Genomic DNA, 18,400 nt, shown 5'->3' on the forward strand with positions numbered 1-18,400 from the left:
TTCTTCCAAGAGGTTTTCTATCAAGACAAGCAGACACACAGTAGCTGAAGCAATGTGGCAGTCAAGAAAGGGTTTGTCAAAAATGAAATCTACTATCAAGGTTAAACTACTTCAGGTTGGTTATACATTCATTTATTTACTTATTACAGATACAGTCACTCTGGGGAATAAAAATTTAATACAGTTTTGGAGGACAAAAATAGTCCTAACATAACCAAAGATTTACTTTAATCAGTACTAAGAAATAGGGTAATTTTCATTTGACTTCAGAAATAGTTAAAGTTTAAATAAGTTAAAACTTCATTTAGTCAGTATGAGTGTAATTAAACTGATTCCATGATCTTTTTGAAAAAGTATATCTATTAATATAGGCAAATTTACCTTGGTGTTATCAAATGCTAACAGGAGTGTTCTGCCATTTGTTAAAAATATTTCTACAGCATTATCCCTCAACTGCCACCAACGCTTGTGAACTTCTTTAATTTCTTCATATGTCCAGGAAAACGATGCTGGTTCCAATTCTCCTTGAAGGTTCTAAAGTCAAAGGAAATGACATGAAAGCATTTGCTCTACATGAAATAGAATCACTTTAATTTTACATTTTAAAACACTATCAAAATGCAATATAAAGCCTTCCTTCTGTGGCAAAGTAGCAGATAAGATTCTCTAAAAATCTTCCTGCTACTAAACACTTCAAAATGCTGGATAAAATCTAAAAACAACTGAGTTAATAAACTTCATTTAAACTTTGTTAATAGGCTATATTTTCCAGAGAAGTTTTATGTTTATAAACTGAGCAGATAGTATGGAGTTCCCACATATAGCTTTTCTGCACTCAGTTTCACTACGGTGAACATCTCGTGCTCATGTAGTACATGTGTTACAACTGATGAGCCACTATGGAATAGATTATTCTTAACTAAAGCCCATAGTTTAATCTCGGTGTTGTGTAGGTCAAATGGGTTTTGACAAATGTTTAATGACATGTGTCCACATTACAGTATCATACAGAACAGTCTCACTGCTGTGAGATTCCCTTCTGCTCCACCCAGCTGCCGCTGATCTTTTTGTTGCCTCTACTGTTTTCCTTTTTCCAGAAAGTCATACGGTTGGAATCATAAAGTATGTAGACTTTTCAGACTGATTTCTTTTAGTAAGCAAATATTCTTTTAAATGTATAGCTCAGCTTGCAAGAAAGTAAGGGAAAATGAAATCTCTAGGAGTCAAAAATAAAGAGAAATTTGAAAAACAGCAGTAAGGAGGAAGTGACACTTTGGTCTGCTCTATGTGTGTCTTACTGTGTCCCAACTAATTTTTAGAAATAGAGGCAGAAAATATATTACAAGGAAAGCAAAATGTTTTAATGCAAAGGTAATATTCTCATTCTTAAAACCAAATTCCTCCCTGTTTAGCTTCAACATGTAACATACTTTCAATTTAACAAACATTAATTAAGCATCTACAGGCAAGGTGCTTGTTAAGTGCTCTGCATGAAATAAATCTATACATGATAAAAAGGGGGCACAGGATATTTGCACATGTTTTGGAAAGGCAAGACAGCAAATGTCACACAGGAAATAAGCACAAATGCTACAAAAGTACACAGAAAGGAAGGATCCTTCAATTATTAAAAAGCAAGGGTCTTTTTAGAGCTTCCATTTAGGTGGAAAGGGTCATCTTTTGGACCCATCCAGAAAAAAAGCTGATTCATGTATCAACTATTAAACTCTTTTGTTCTAAAAAGATACATCTTTAAAAATAACATAACTATACTTTTGTTAGCTGGGATAAATACTGTAGTAATTGCTATGTAAATCACAAAATAATGCCTATTCAATTTTGGAGGATTACATGAAATACTTTAATGATTTTTTTAACATGATTTACTTTACAATAATATTTTATGTTTTCACTCCCTAATTTCTTTGAATCAAATATGTATTAACCAGTAAATCATACATAGTCTTATTTAAATGCATCCTTATGAATTCCTGGCTTTAGAACTTCTGAAACAAAGAGCCTTATTTCTCCTGTTACAGGACTCTCAAAGCAGTATTTTAATGGCATGTAAATGAATTCAAACAAATAAAATGTTTACTGTACCAAAATGTGAATTGAGTCCTTTTTGTTATTTTCAGATTAATGTAAGTATTTCCAGAAGAATAAAAATTATGACTACTAAGCTAAGTGAACATTAGGATTACTTAAGTTACTAAATCAGACAATATTTTTCTTTCTTTTTGAAGGCAAATGTATGTGACAATAAACAGGGAGTAGCAAGAAGTTTGATGCTACAGAGGATAGTGGTGAGAAAGAACGGACATAAACTGAAATAATACGAATGCTTCAGAATCTGACCCATAATACTTGCTGCTATGAAACTCAGAACATGAGTCAGAGCGGATGGCATGGTCTTCTTTTTAAAATTATCTTAAAAACTGGAATTCAGACAAATTTATACTGAGTGTGACAAGAAATGAACTCTTAACAGTTCTACCTGCTTTCTGGCTGTATTAAACTTATACATGTGGGAATTTGTCTAGATTCATATAAACGCAAATTTAAACCGCTACTCACAGAACACTCAACTGTATCAGAAGCGTTATCTTCCACAAAATACATTCCACATTTACCTGCAGAAAATAATTGGTTGTGAGTTTATAAATGTCTGTGCACTATTATCTTATATAGTTAAAAGCACCTCTGGAGTCAACTGGACCGAATTTGAATCACAGAACCCAGAAGGAGTTCTTAATACTCAGTAAGTATGGCTCAGAGGTTAAAGTGTCTGCCTGCAATGTGAGAGACCTGGGTTTGATCCCTGGGTCAGGAAGATCCCCTGGAGAAGGAAATGGCAACCCACTCCAGTATTCTTGCCTGGAGAATCCCATGGACGGAGGAGCCTGGTGGGCTACAGTCCACGGGGTCACAGAATTGGACATGACTGAGCAACTTCACTTTCACTTTCATTTTTGAATAGCATCCATGAGATCCTGGGCAAGCTGCCTAACCCCACTGTGCTTTAGTTTCCTTATAAAAATAATGGGGTAGGGAGAAGACTCTATTTCATAGGGTTACTATGGGAATTATATAGAATATATGTAAAATGTTTATTAACAGTGGTGCTTAGTGCTAAAAGGTGCTGGCTGTTTATTATTACCAGTATTTTTCTTAGGTTACTGGCATATTACTTTATTTTGTACACATTAACTGAATTCAAGTTATAAACTAAATTTTCTAGCAAAAGAGGAATCCTTAATTATTTTGCTGACTTAAACACTCAATAGGGCAGAAAAGTAACGTGTTAGTCGCTTAGTCATGTTCGACTCTTTGCAACCCCATGGGCTGTAGCATGCCAAGTTTCTCTGTCCATGGAATTCTCCAGGCAAGAATACTGGAGTGGGTAGCCATTCCCTCCTCCAGAGGATCTTCCTAATTCAGGGACCGAACCCGCGTCTTCTGTGCTACAGGCAGATTTTTTACTATCTGACCTCTGATGGCTCCATCAGGGCTCAGACAGTCCCCCCAATTTTCCTGCTTGAGAGGCTGTTAGTAATGCACATCCCTACATCACGTATCCAAACGGTGGGAACTTCCTGGAGCTCTGCACTGGATGCTGGTCACCCTGAGCCCTGGCATGGACAGCTCAGAGAAGGGCACCATCTCCATCCTAGTGACTGTGGGGCTCAGCCCTGGCAAGCTTGAAACTCTGCAATTTAGGGCTTTGAGGCTATAGAGCTGTAGCCTACTGCAGTGACTCTCTAATTTGAGGGTGTGTCAGAATCACTGCAGGGTGTATAAAAATATCATGTCTGGACCCCATCCACAGAGTTTCAGATTCAGTGGCTCTGGGCAGGGGCCTGAGAATTCATTTTTCTTAGACGTTCCCATGTGATCTGGATGCCCCTGATTTGAGAACAACTGGCCCACAGCATACAAATCAGTTCTTTAAGGAAACAGAGACTACGTGGTTTAATGCTATTCCTTCATGTCTTGAGGAAAAAATTTCTCACTAAATGTAACTATCCACGGATAGTCTTGGCCTTTCTCTCAGAAGTACAATGAGGAATATAAATTAAGAATAATCTCGAGGTGGATATATTTCATGTGTATAGGGATACCCATTAAAACAGTAGGCATATAACATACTAATGATTCTTTACTTTAGAATTAAAAACTGATATATAATAAAAAAAACAAATTTAAAAATATATACTCATGAAGAAAATTAACTTTATAAAAATTAAAATGCTGTTTATATGCTTTTCAAAAAATAAAACTGTTCATTTCTTCACATTCATGAGTCATATGCATTATAGACAATGTTAAGGCAAAATAACCTATACAATATTAGAGACAGTTTATCTCATTTAATGGCAGTCTGTCAAAACAATGTTTTAAATTATCTAAGAATAAAATAGGCGCAGTGAATATGTATAAAAATCTTCAAAATGTAACTTACCTAATAACAATTCACCAGCTGTCTCTCTAGATGGTGCAACGCTGATACACCTTCGATTGACTCTGTCAAAACATATTTAAAATTACTATGATTAAATGTTTTGAACAATTTCAGAGAATAAAAGCTTTATTTTATCTAGTAGAAGATTTCAGCAGAGCAGACAAGAGTTTCAAAAGCATATAATGTCTTGTTAGAGTCCACATGAAAATATTTTCTCATTTCTGACATTATAATGGCAGAGAAAATAACGGCAACTTTTAGAAAAGGTGAATGATCCCTACACCCTACACAGAATACAAGACTCAGTTATTTAAAACAAACTTCAATATTTTATATTTTGCAGTACATAAGCAAACATTGGTTCATGCCTCTGAACAAACACAGGAAAGAAACGGAGCGTTCTAGGAGCAAAGGGGGATTCAGAGTCAGAAAAGTTCTTCTATTCTTTAGTCCAGTCACTTAATCTTGACTCTCAAGTTTTTTATCTATAAAATGGGCCTGATAACAACCTCCACTACAACCACAGTGACAGTCCTATCAATAGTTACCATACTGACCCACAATCCTCAACAATGCTATGACATGTTAGGTGTGACTTATCTTCCTCACATAACAGACTAAGACTGAAGTCCAATGAAAACTCCCTATCAAAACTCTGTTCTCTTTGGATTTCGGGCATTCAACTTTGTCCTCTCTTGAGCCATGTTCAGGTCTTTTCTTAAACCATTGCATTATCTAAAATAAGCATCATATAAGCACTGCAATAGACTATTAAAGTATTTAACACATTCAACAAGAGAAGATGTCTTATGGATTCAAATTTACCTTATAGACTCACTTGCAGCTTTGTCTTTTACAGTAGAAGAGAAAGAAGAATGAGTTTTGTCTTCAAATAGGTAAGAGAGTGGTGGCTTGACCACATCTGTTGAGGAAAAGAGATTACATCATCTTTGTGTAATGACCACAGTTATCTGCTATTTATATGTTGAGTCAAGAAGGCACTATTACCTTCTGATTTCTGTCGATCCCTAAGCAGATACTTATTTGGAATAGTTAAGTAACATCTCTGTAAACGTCTCCTCTCTCGATTTGGCCCTTCTGTTGGATCCAACTGCCATGAAGTTGGATAGTAGATGGGGTCATACCAGACTGCTCTACAAGTAGAAAGAAAGGTTCAAGTGGCAATTTGAAGTACTTATAACTTAAAAAAACTATGTAAATATTTAATACATAAGTCAAAACTGATCCACTCAATTGAAAAATCCAACTATTTATATAACTAGACAGGGATATGCATACACATGGCTTTCCAGGTGGCTCAGTGGTAAAGAATCTGCCTGCCAATGCAGGAGACTCAGACAACGCAAGTTCGATCCCTGGGTCAGGAAGATCCCCTGGAGGAGGAAATGGCAACCCACTCCAGTATTCTTGCCTGGAGAATCCCATGGACAGAGGAGCCTGGAAGGCTGCAGTCCATGGGGTTGCAAAGAGTTGGACACAACTGAGCAACCGAGCACAAACACACTGCATACACACAGTACAGAAGAATAACAAAAAAAAAAGTATCCCTCTGCTCTGGAGTCCAGTCTCCTTGCCTCAAGGCAAGCTCTGCTACTAGCTTCTTATACCTATTACATTTTTAAAAAGATACAGCATGACTACTATATATGCTTTGTGATATATTAGACTTAGTATGGTCAACTAAAGAAAAAAAATCAATTTCCAAATAAATTTTTTTCATTTCCCATTTTGTCTATTATCTAATGTAACAAACAAAATTATTCATTTTTGTAGCAATTACATTTCTAAAAATGTTTTAAAATAATTAACATTTGAAATGAAAGGAAATAGTTTTTAGAAATAGATAAAAGAAGTAAATTACCCTTAATTCTACTACCCCAAACATACCAAAATACTGTTAGTGATTTTCATTTTTTAAAATTACAGTTATAACTCATATACACACATATTTTCTTATATACACATTCCTATATCCTGCCTTCTTTATTATTATTTTAAATGGCTAATATTATATTGAGTGAAAAGATCATACTGTATTTATTACTACTGTTATATACTTAGTTGTTTCTAATTCATTCACTAACATAAAAAATGCAGAGATGAAAATCTTTGTTTTTATTGATTTTGCATATTTTGAATATTTTCCTTAGGATAGAATCACTAAAATAGAATAACTGGAACTAGGAATAAATTGTTTATAGGGTTCCTGATATATTATGTCAAAGTATACAATGCCACCAAACCTCTGATCAAGAGCTAAGATACATTCTTCCTACTGTGGAGATGAGTTCCTAAAAAAACTTTTTATTTTAACATAAAAGGTAAAATATAGTATCTAAAAATTTTTAAAAACTAAATTAGCCTCTAGCAATATTCAATTTTTCCCATCTGCTTATTAATTCTATTTGTCTTATGTGAAGAATATATTCATGTCTTTTGCTCAAACTTTTGGGATTTAAATTTTTATTTTCAAACTTCTATGATTTTAAAATAATAAAAATACTAACTTTGAAATACATGCTGAAAATAAATTTTGATGTTTTGTTGTGGCTATGCTTGTTAAATACACTGGAAAAAAATGAAAGTTCAAAGCCATTAATTTCTTCTTTATAGTTTCTTCAATTGTGTTTGATTTTAGGAAGTTATCTATCAGAGTTGACAAATACTCTATTTTCTCCTGCTTTGTAAACTTTTTAAGTTTAATTCATTCATTCACCTGGAATTTGCTTTAGTATATAGCTCCTCAAAGTCATAATACTAATCAGTTATGTTAACCAAATTCAGAGAATACTATTTTAATTTCCCTCTTTTCACTATTTGTGATGCATCTTTTTAACTGTGTTACTGAAGTCTTAACTAGAAAAAGATGTATTTCCCAACTGTCTTGTTTCAGTGATTTCCCTATTCTTTTGCAAAGATATTTTAAAAAGAAAGCCAGTAAACATATTACTCTCTGGAAGAGCTAATGTCTCTCTCATTATTTTTTTCTCCCTCCTAAGAATTAAAAAATTCTCTTGGGTATATTCTTTAAGAGGAAATAAATTACAAATTATTAAACAGAAATATTTAAGCTAATGAGATAGTATTATGAATTTTATTCTAGAGTGAAAATAACATCAATATAAAACATTCGTGCAAGACCACTGAAAGCCCTCCCACATTGCCCACCTGTCATGCGTCAGTTGTTGAATAAGCTCCTGCCAGTGTCTGCTGGCACTCAGATCCACTTTGTACATTCCTCTGATATGCTGGATCACCTTTTTTCTCTCAATCCCTTGGGAAAGAGACACTGCCTGGGTGATATCTGCAGCTATTTTAGATATATCCTTTGATTTTGAATCCAAACGCTGAAAGAGACTAAACAGACAAGAAGCCTGTAAGTTAAGCGTATGTATAGGAACATTAAATGTATATCAAAACATGGTACATTAAAGCTAAAAGCATATGCAAAATATAATGGGGCTCCTAAAAGACATAACTTTTAGCACACGTGAAATCCTACCTTTGCTGATTATTATTAACTGTTTTCTGCCAGTTGGCTTTATTCACACCTTCTTCAGTTTCATATTTCCTTTGTTCCTAAAAGATTTAGATAATAATATACTATATAAAACTTATTATTTATCATTTAACACTGGCACAGAACCCAGCAAACTAAATTTAAAACCAAGTTAACAAAGGAAAAAAAATTGTCTCCTGGAGACCAGAATATTAAAATAATCACCTACTTAAATAATGTTCTAATTCCCCTTTGGTTCCACACACTTTGGGTCACGGAAATCAGGGTGGAATAGTTAACTAGGGCTGCCAAACCCAATGGGTTTGCATAGCTGCTTGCTTCCTTAGTTTGCTTTTTCACTAAAGAACTGAGAACTTGAGGCTGATGATTCAACTTGCTTGTCATTATTAAAACCTTTTTCTTCCCTGAAAGCTAGTGGTAATGAATATGGATGACCAAAGAGAATAAAATGCTCCTTAAAATAAGATTATTTGTTTTCTCATATTAAAAAAGCAATATAAAGTATAAGAAAATTATCATTTGAAATTCACCATCAGTGGTACTCTATAATAAAAAAATCTCTCAATCATTCTTTAGTTACAGTCAATGGGATCTCCTAAGAAAACTGTTTCTTATGGTTTCACTGACTCACCTCTTTGATCACTCTAATAAGGTCTGATTTTGTTGATGCACTGGGAGGGATGCACTTATGACCACATAATTTTAAAGCATTCATAAGCAGTTCTGCTGTGTCTAGTTCTTCTTCAGTCAATTCATCTTTGTGATTATGTATCAACTCTGACAAATACAAAACTAATTTGGCTCCATGCTTTAAAAAAAAAGTAACAATTTTTTTAATTAAAAAATTTTTAAGTCATAAAGAATGTTTATTTCTTACATTTAAATTCTTTAACAGTAAATTAAATTTTATTGCTGCATTTATTTGGCTGAATCTGGTTTAAATAAATCAGCTAAAAAGACATTTTGGGGACAACTGAAGAAATTCTCACATGATTATGCACCGAGTATATGATGACATTAGAGTATATGCTAATTTTGTTAGGTATAATAATGTTGTTATGGTGACATAAAAAAGTCTTTTGAAAAAATGTCATGATTTATATAATTTACTTTAAAATACCTCAGGAAAAAAATTATGATAAATATGATAAAAATACTAACAATAGTTAGACCTATGAGATGGTCATATGGTATTCATTAAGTATTCACTAGTCTCTATTTTTCTTAGTATGTTTGAACATTTTTATTGTTAAAGGTAAAAAAATGGAAAAAAGAGGAAAAAAAAGAAGAAAGGAATAGAAGTAATAAAGGAAAGAAGGAAAAAAGCAAGCACACAAGCTTTTGGGGAAAGAATTTTAGAGAGGGTTTGCTAAAGGAATACAGAAAATAAGCTTGGGATGAAGGAAAATAATTCTTAGTCCTTCTCATATGCTAAGTCACTTCAGTCATGTCCAACTCTGTGCGACCCCATAGACGGCAGCCCACCAGGCTCCCCCGTCCCTGGGATTCTCCAGGCAAGAACACTGGAGTGGGTTGCCATTTCCTTCTCCAATGCATGAAAGTGAAAAGTGAAAGTGAAGTCGCTCAGTTGTGTCCAACCCTCAGTGACCCCATGGACTGCAGCCTACCAGGCTCCTCCGTCCATGGGATTTTCCAGGCAAGAGCACTGGAGTGGGGTGCCATTGCTGAACTGGAAGGGAAACTTTCCTTTAAACTTTAAGGTAAGAGTCTCTTTAATTTCTGCTTAGGAGAATAAACACTGGAGAAAATACCAGAACAAAAAAGTATCTTTGGATCCATTGTTAAGCATTCACTATTCCCTGGGGAGAACAAAAGGTGAAAAACTCTAAAACCAGTTAGGATGTCAGTATTCAGTATGTGAATATTTGGGAGAAGGGTTTGGTTTAGGTTAGTCTTTTATGAACAGGCCCTATAGACAAAATGAAAATGTTACTTAAGAAATGAAAACGGTCCTTCCTAGTGTAAAACTAAACCAAACTTTGATTCACGATTTCTTAAGTGGCTCTTTTTTCTTTTTTTTTGAGCACACATACATACTTTTATTATCTATGCTGGGATTCCAAAAGACATGGCTACCATTTTTGCTTTAGACAATCATTTGACTTTGGAAACGTGAAATTTCATTTTTAGATAAGCTTTGTTTATACCACTTTTATGGGCCTCCCTGGCAGCTCAGACGGTAAAGATCTGCCTGCAGTGTGGGAGACTGGGGTTCAATCCCTGGGTTGGGAAGATCCCCTGGAGAACAGAATGGCAACCCACTCTAGTATTCTTGGCCGGGGAATTCAATGGACAGAGCAGCCTGGCGATCTACAGTCCATGGGGTCACAAAGATTTGGACATGACTGAGTGACTGATATGCACACACATGCCAGTTTTAGTGCTTTTTATTTATTGTGCAGATCAAAGCTTTCTTCCGTTAAGTGGCTCTTTCATGCCAGAGATATTACACTTGATTGTTAAGTGTACACTATATATTATTTAGACATTAACTTTGCCAACAAGTTAAACATGCGTAATTTTATTTTTTAACAATTTGCACTCATACAAATATCACTGTATTTGGCTTTATGATATTTTAAACTGTGAATAGTCAACAAATGGATTTGGAAACTATTACATTTTAGGTGATATTTAAATTCACATGCTGAATCACATCATGTCGTTTCCCAAAAGCATAAGATGAACATATGCAATGATGAAAATAGCAAAGCACATTTTAATGTAACATTTTAAATTAGTCAGGAGACAGCTGTTACCTGACCAAAAGAGAAAAATGAACAGATGCTCTGCAAGTAAAAGGCCTGAAGAGTTGGCAAATAAAGAGGAATGGTAAACGACTAGAATATTTTCATATGTGCATCTTAAAGGTAATAATCTTGATAGAACTCTAAAAATATTTCAGTTTAGTATTCGGTGATATTTTAAAATCATCTTGAAAAACTATCAGAAATGTTTTATTTTTTCATTCTGAATGTCCAAAGAAACATGATTTTCCTAGACACTGAAGCTGTTTCTAATAGCTCATTTTAACATCTTCTGATCAATCATTTATTGACTGTAGTTTCTGGGACTAGAAAAGTTGTTTTTGGAGACATGCACACATAGAAATCTTATTTCCTGCTCTCAGGAAACTGATTTAAGGAATTGAATTTAAACACAAATTCTTAGAAAATAACAAAATGTGTAAAAATAAAATTTTCAATGAAGTTTCAAGAAGAAAGAGTTCTGAGTTCCTACTAAAAGAAGGAAGGAAGGTTTTGAAGGTGGTACCATATGATGTGGGTGCATGGCTAAATGGACACACAGGCATATAGACAGACAAAGTGGAGGAAAGAGAGCGCTGCATGCTGTGGGGACAACATGAAAAAAGCAGCTTATCAGAAGAACCACAAGGGATGTGAAGATGTTATGAGAGAATAGATGAGGAGCCACAGACTGGCTGGAGAATTAACCAGATTCAATAGAAGAGAAGCTTGGAGCTTTAAAAATCAGGCAGACTACAGATGGAATCGAGCTTGTAGGCAGTTATAAAAAAGGCACAAGAAGAGCTCTCTATACTGCTGTGGAACCATTGCAGGATATATTGTTAGCTGAAGAAAGTAGAGTGAGAAGGATCTGTATGGTTCATTACCTTTTTTCATATAAAGAAGTGAGAGAGAGAATACATACACACACCCACGTGTGTGTGTGTGTGTGTCACAAATTTGCTTATACCCCCAATACAAATAAAAACCAAATAAGGATGGTAAGCTACAGGGAAAGGGAAAGAATGAGGGAAGGCTATAGAGATAAAAACTAGAAACTCTTCAACTGTGCTGTATTTCACAATTTTGATTTTGAAACCAGGCTGACATTTTACAGATGGCTCAGATGGTAAAGAATCTGCCTGCAATGTGAGAGATATGGGTTTGATCCCCGGGTTGGGATGATGCCCTGGAGAAGGGAACGGCAACCTACTCTAGTATTCTTGCCTGGAAAACCCCATGGACAGAAGAGCCTGGCAGGCTACGGTCCATGGGGTTGCAATGAGTTGGACATGACTGAGCATGTCCAAGAAATTTCCCTATGCCCTTTTCCATTCAGTTCCCCTTCTCACTGTCCCCTTCCTCACAGAGACAATTACTGTCCTAAATTCCATGACTATATCTTAATTTTGCCTGTTCTTGGGCTTCATATGAATGGAATCATAAAATGCCTACTCTTTGGTGTTTGGCTGTCCCTTTCAATGACACCACAATTCTGAGCTTCATCCATATTAATGGGTGCATCAGTAGTCAGTTCATTTTTATTGCTATGTAACAGTCTATTGTATAAATATACCACAGTTTAGTTATACATTCTCCCACTGACAGATACTTGGATTATTTCCAGTTTTTGGCTATTAGAAAAAAGGCTGTCACGGATATTCTCCTACTAGTCTTCTTATGGACATATGCTTTAATTTCTCTTAGGTAAATATCTAAAAATGGAATTTTAGCATCACAGGCTAAGAGTATATTTAATTTCATAAGAAACCGCTAAACAGAACAGTTACACCACTTAAATTCTCCATCTACTGCTTGCTAAGTGATAGAATTTATAGATTCCAAAACAGCTTGAGTATTTTGATTTTACCATTCCAGATGATCAACAAGTATTTTAACTTACTGTAAACATTTTTGAAATATGTTATATGTACTGCTATTTGAGCCATTCAGTATAGATGTTTCATGGATAATATAATGCTTTAAAAAGTCTTCAAACAGTTCTTAAAGAAAACACTTCAAGATTTAGTAACTAACTATGAAGGATCTTATAAGAACTCAGGTATAGAACTTCTTAAACACTGGAAAAAGGAAGGGGGATTAAACAGATTAAACAAATTGACTCTGGTAAATGGCATCTGAAGAAAGATCTCAGAAAATATTTGTTTGGTTAGAAAACTATATTCATGGTATTTGGCATGAAAATACAGTTTAAATTCAGCTCTTGATTTGTACAGTTTTATAATAGTTATTACTTATGAAGTATTGGGGTACTTACTTGCAGGGATGGGCTAAGACATTCTCGCAGTATTTCCTGATGATTTGGTTCACGAACTATTTCAAAAATTTGCTTTCTCTCTTGTGAAGGGTGGGCTGGAGACAACATATGCACGAGCAGTCTCCCAAGCTGCATTCGGAAGGTTTCCTTACAAGACCATAAGATTTTAGCCCACTGCTGTTTGGAACTACTGGTTTTACCTGAAGCCTTAAATCAAAACAGGAATGAATTAGGATCAAATTTCTTAAACAATAATGTAATAACCCCAACACAGCCCTAAAAAATCATGGAACATGTTTTATTCTAGAATTTTCAAACAGTTGAAATTAGGAAGATATACACATCCACACAAACAGGGTTTTAAAAGAGACGGATGTGCATAAGTGTTTATAGTGGCACCGTTCAAAATAGCCCAAAGGCAGGAACAAGGCAAATACCCACTGATGGATGAATGGGTGAATAAGTGCGATATATACTATCAGAACAGTGGTTAACAGGGATGGGGGGAGAGGTTAATGCGGAGTTACTGTTTAATGAACACAGAGTTTCAGTTTCTGATAAAGGAAAAATCCCTAGGGATGGACAGTGGTAATGGTTGCGCAACAATGTGAATGGACTTAATATCACTGATTTGTACATTTAAAAATTGTGAAAATAGCAAAATTTATGTTATGTATGGTGAGTGAGTGATGTTGCTTGGTCGTGTCCAATTCTTTGTGACCCCATGGACTGTAGGAGCCTACCATGCTCCTCCGTCCATGGGATTTTCCAGGCAAGAGTAGTGGAGTGGGTTGTCATTTCCTTCTCCAGAGGCTCTTTCCAATCCAGGGATCAAACCGGGTCTCTCTCATTGTAGGCAGACGCTTACTGTCTGAGCCACCAGGGAAGTCTTATTTTACCACAATTTAAAAAGGGAGAGATAAAGAAGCTAAAGTCCTAAGACACTTAAAAAAAACTACCCAGGGTTTGGAAATTTTAAATGGCAAAAAAAGAAAAAAAAGAACCATCAAAGAACAACAGTAAATAAGCCTACCTGGATTTTACAATATAAAAGAGAAGCATTCGTAATAGAGGCTTGAATTAGTACTAAAATATTGAATATTGCTGTTGTTGTTTAGTTGCTAAGTTGTGTTCGACTCTTTTACGACCCCATGGACCAGGTGGCGCTAGTGGTAAAGAACCTGCCTGCCAATGCAGGAGATGTAAGGGACCCAGGTTTGATCCCTGACTTGGCAAAATCCCTTGGAGAAGGGCATGGAAACCCATTCCAGTAGTCCTGCCTGGAGAATCCCATGGACAGAGAAGCCTCGTGAGCTACAGTCCATAAGATTGCAGAGTCAGACATAACTGAAGCAACTTAGCATGCATATATAGACTGTAGCCCATCAGGTTTCTCTGTCCATGGGATTTTCCAGGCAAGAATATTAGAGTGGGTTGCCATTTTCTTCTCCAAAGAATCTTCGTGACCCAGGGATCGAACCCTCGCCTCCTGTACTGGAAAGCAAATTCTTTACCACTGAGACACCAGGGAAGACTAAAATATTGAGTAAAACTGTCACAAATTAAGAATTGTATATAAATTGACCATCAATATCCCTTAACAAATAACCAAATAAGCTGTGCTTTCGAAGGTGGTCCCACAAGGGTTAACCTAATCCTGATCAAATATCCTTTATCTGGTTTAAAAATTGGAATTAGTACATTTTAGAGTTTATTTTGAGTTTTGGAAATGGCTCTCCAGTTACTCCTAGTCCTAAGGGCTCTTTGTGAATGACTCAGTTCTAAGTGGAACCTGCAGACAAGAAAATCTAGTTATACTGGCAGAATCATGATTTATGAGTTCTGCTAGAATGAGTGTACTGACCAATTTTTTCCCTATGTTCAACTATATATATGACCCACAAAAACCTAAGTGAGTTGACGATAAATGGAGCCTGATGCTTCTCAGTATTCTCTACATAATTTTGAAGATATTAGACCTGTTTAAGCCAACATCTGCACTTCATAATTATCCATAATAATAACTCTCGAGTAAGCAGCTATAAATAAAGTCCTTTAAAAACAGGTTATTAGTTTAAGCTCTCATAGTAATCATCAAATTCCTATTCTGATACAGAAAAGATACAGAAACTTCTACTCCTGAGAGAGAAAGGGATGACAGAGGATGAGATGGATGGCATCACCAACTCAATGGACATGAGTCTGAGCAAGCTCCGGGAGTTGGTGATGGATAGGGAAGCCCGGCGTGATGCAGTCTATGGGGTCGCAGAGTTGTACAGGACTGAGCAACTGAACTGAACTGAATACAGACACATAAAACCTCTACTCCTTCTTTGTGAATGAACATTTCCCATGTAACTAATTTACTCACACTAGATACTTTGAATCCTTCTACCAGATACATGAACATTTCTTTCTGAAATGGATTGAAAACAGAAGGCTGTTCATGATGAATATTTTCTTCAGAAATTTCAGTCTGGGAAGCTGAGGTCCTGCTTTGAGTTGTACTTTCTGGAGTACTCAAAATGTCAATAATATCTGGATTAAATTCTTTGAATTAAAAGAAGAATAAAAAATTAGTCAAATCACTAATACTGAGCCATTACAAATGATAGTGACAAAAATAATCTATGTAATTACTAATTCAGTTATCACAATATAAACACGTAATAGCTGCATTTGATGTAAAAAATACAATATACTAAAGAAAGTGAATTCACCTAAAACAATGCAGAAATTTAAGCATACAAGTCATGCAATCCTAAATTAAAGCTTTATTTTACTAATGAAGATGAATTAAACTACAAAATTATTAAAGTCATGAAGGTTCTTGTACAAATTGAAGACCATGTGATATTTACATTAGATAGACGTGCAGACCTGTTTAACTGGACATGCTCTCCCATTAAATGCTGTGCATGTGATAACAGTTCAATTTCACAGTTTACTCTAGAGGCTGGTTGTCCCAAATATAAATTAGAAAAGTTAAAAAAAAATGGGTGTCACTTGAAATTTTTTAGGATTTTGGCTTATTTGTATTGTTTTTGAGTATATTTCTTTGCATAGCTTTTTTAGTGTTTGTTATAGGCATTAACGTTCATACATAAACATCTAAATCATTAGCTCCTGTAGAAGTGCACCCTGAAACCACAAAGTTATAGCCCAACATTATATATCAGAATGGCTAAAACTGAAAACAGTGAAACTTCTAATGCTGGTGAAGACATGCAGAAAACTGGATCACTCATACATTGCTGGTAGGAATATAAAATTATACTGCCACTCTAGAAAAGTCTGGCAGTTCCTTAGCAAGAACAAAACACACAACTATCATACCACCTAGAAACTGCACTCTTGGATATTCATCCCAGAAAAGCAAAGACCTGAGTTCACACAAAAACTTTCACATACATGTTTATAGCAGCTAGCTCGATTTGTAATAGCCCCAAACTGGAAAGTACCCAGATCGTCTTTCAACAGGTAAATGATTAAACTGTACATCCATGCTATGGAATATTACTTACCAAAAACAAAAAGGGAACAGATTATTGATACATGTAACATCCAGGATGACTCTCCACAGAATTACGCTGAGTGAAAAAAGTCAATCTTACACATACTGTATGGTTATATGCTGTATGATTCCATTTATTTAACATTCTTCAAATGATGAAAATACAGAAATGAAGAACAGATTGATAGTTGCCAGTGATTAAGGAAGGGGCGGGTGTGGGAGAAAAGTGGATGTGGCTCTAAAAGGCAACATATAGATCTTATAGTGATGGAAGTGTTCTTTTTCTTGAGTGTCGTGATGTCAATATCTGGGTATGATACTGAACTATAGTTCTATGAGATCTATGGGGGGAAACTGGGTCAAGGGCACACAGGATCTCTCTGAAGTATTTTCTAACAATTGCGTGTGAATCTATGACTGTTTCAAAGGAAAGTTTAAAAAATATATTGGAGGTGCTATACTATTTTAACTTTCAATGGTCAGTATAGGCCAGCATTTAACATATTAAAAAGTAGAATTTTATTCAAGGATACTGGGTCCCAATAAATTATTTTACTAGTATGGATACTAAAAATTTTTTAATGCTGTTAAAAAAGCTGAAAGTTAGCCAGTTCTCTTTACTGTCTGAGCCACCAGGGAAACCCCTCTCTTAATTTATTCTCATTTCAATATCTGAGCAAGAACACATTTATTCTCTAGTCCTACCTTGATAAACAATCCTGTTAACTGCAAAAACGGTGAGCCTCTGCAACCTCTGTGCAAGCTCTGTTTCAGTTGCCTGGACAGGGTTCTCTTGGCTCATTCTCCGTTGCATCATCACATGAAGTTCATCACTTGCTACTGAACGCATTTTCATCAGAAGAGAGTCAGTTTGAGCAAGGAGAAATTTTCGAGGACCTTTAAGTATATAAATTAAAATTAAGTGCTGGAGTTAACAAGGATCAAAGAAACCATTTCTGCTATAACTTTTTGATTATCAGACAATGAAAAGAACTTTATTTAATTCAAAGGTAATTTATACAAGGAAAGACAGTGATTAAGAGAAAGTGATGTTTTTCCCTCTTTGAAGAAGTGCAACAGTACCTCTGATTTCAAAGTCCTAAATAACAATGCTACAGCTTGTGACATAGCTTAGTAGGATGGATATCCTTTGGAAAAATTTTAGTCCTCTGAAAAACTCAATTAGAAGGGTGTATATATTCAAACATTTTCAAATACTGTTTCACTTCTTTGTATTCCAAAATAATCAATAGATTTTTAAAAAGCATATCATGTTTTAGCAAGAACATTACTATTTTTGGGTAATTAACATTGCTGAAATGGCACCCCACTCCAGTACTCTTGCCTGGAAAATCCCATGGATGGAGGAGCCTGGTAGGCTGCAGTCCATGCGGTCTCAAAGAGTCGGACATGACTGAGCCACTTCACTTTCACTTTTCACTTTCTTGCACTGGAGAAGGAAATGGCAACCCACTCCAGTGTTCTTGCCTGGAGAATCCCATGGACGGCAGAGCCTGGTGGGCTGCCCTTTATGGGGTCGCACAGAGTCAGACACGACTGAAGTAACTTAGCAGCAGCAGCAGCAACATTGCTAAATTTTATAAATTATTTTTGAGATGTGTATATAGTGACATAGTAGGAATCAGTCAAATACAGTGAAGAACTGAGAAAGGAGAGTGTAATTTCAGTAATTTATTATTAAAATAATTTGAAACATGCATCACATGTGATTCAATCCTACGAAAAGCATTTCCTGAGAAAGGTTTCCTCAGGCTGAAGAGGCAGGAGCGGCTTCCTGCACCATTACTGCACCTGCTCCAAGAGGCACCCCACAGGG

The 18,400-nt window shown here is 35.5% G+C and overlaps 1 protein-coding gene across 20 annotated transcripts in view; it reads right to left on the reverse strand.

The window, feature by feature from the left end:
* Positions 1-18,400, reverse strand: part of LYST (lysosomal trafficking regulator) — a 176,254-nt gene that overhangs the window by 48,637 nt on the left and 109,217 nt on the right. For all 20 annotated transcript variants that reach the window (XM_059882423.1, XM_059882412.1, XM_059882419.1 and 17 more), the window contains 11 exon segments: positions 17,269-17,460; positions 15,421-15,599; positions 13,050-13,256; positions 8,635-8,811; positions 7,986-8,062; positions 7,652-7,840; positions 5,471-5,616; positions 5,288-5,384; positions 4,463-4,524; positions 2,578-2,633; positions 382-534 (listed from right to left, as the gene is read on the reverse strand). In XM_059882423.1, the coding sequence (XP_059738406.1) occupies positions 382-534; positions 2,578-2,633; positions 4,463-4,524; positions 5,288-5,384; positions 5,471-5,616; positions 7,652-7,840; positions 7,986-8,062; positions 8,635-8,811; positions 13,050-13,256; positions 15,421-15,599; positions 17,269-17,460 (1,535 nt within the window).

Source organism: Bos taurus, chromosome 28, assembly GCF_002263795.3.
Source record: "Bos taurus isolate L1 Dominette 01449 registration number 42190680 breed Hereford chromosome 28, ARS-UCD2.0, whole genome shotgun sequence".
Taxonomy (NCBI): Eukaryota; Metazoa; Chordata; class Mammalia; order Artiodactyla; family Bovidae; genus Bos; species Bos taurus.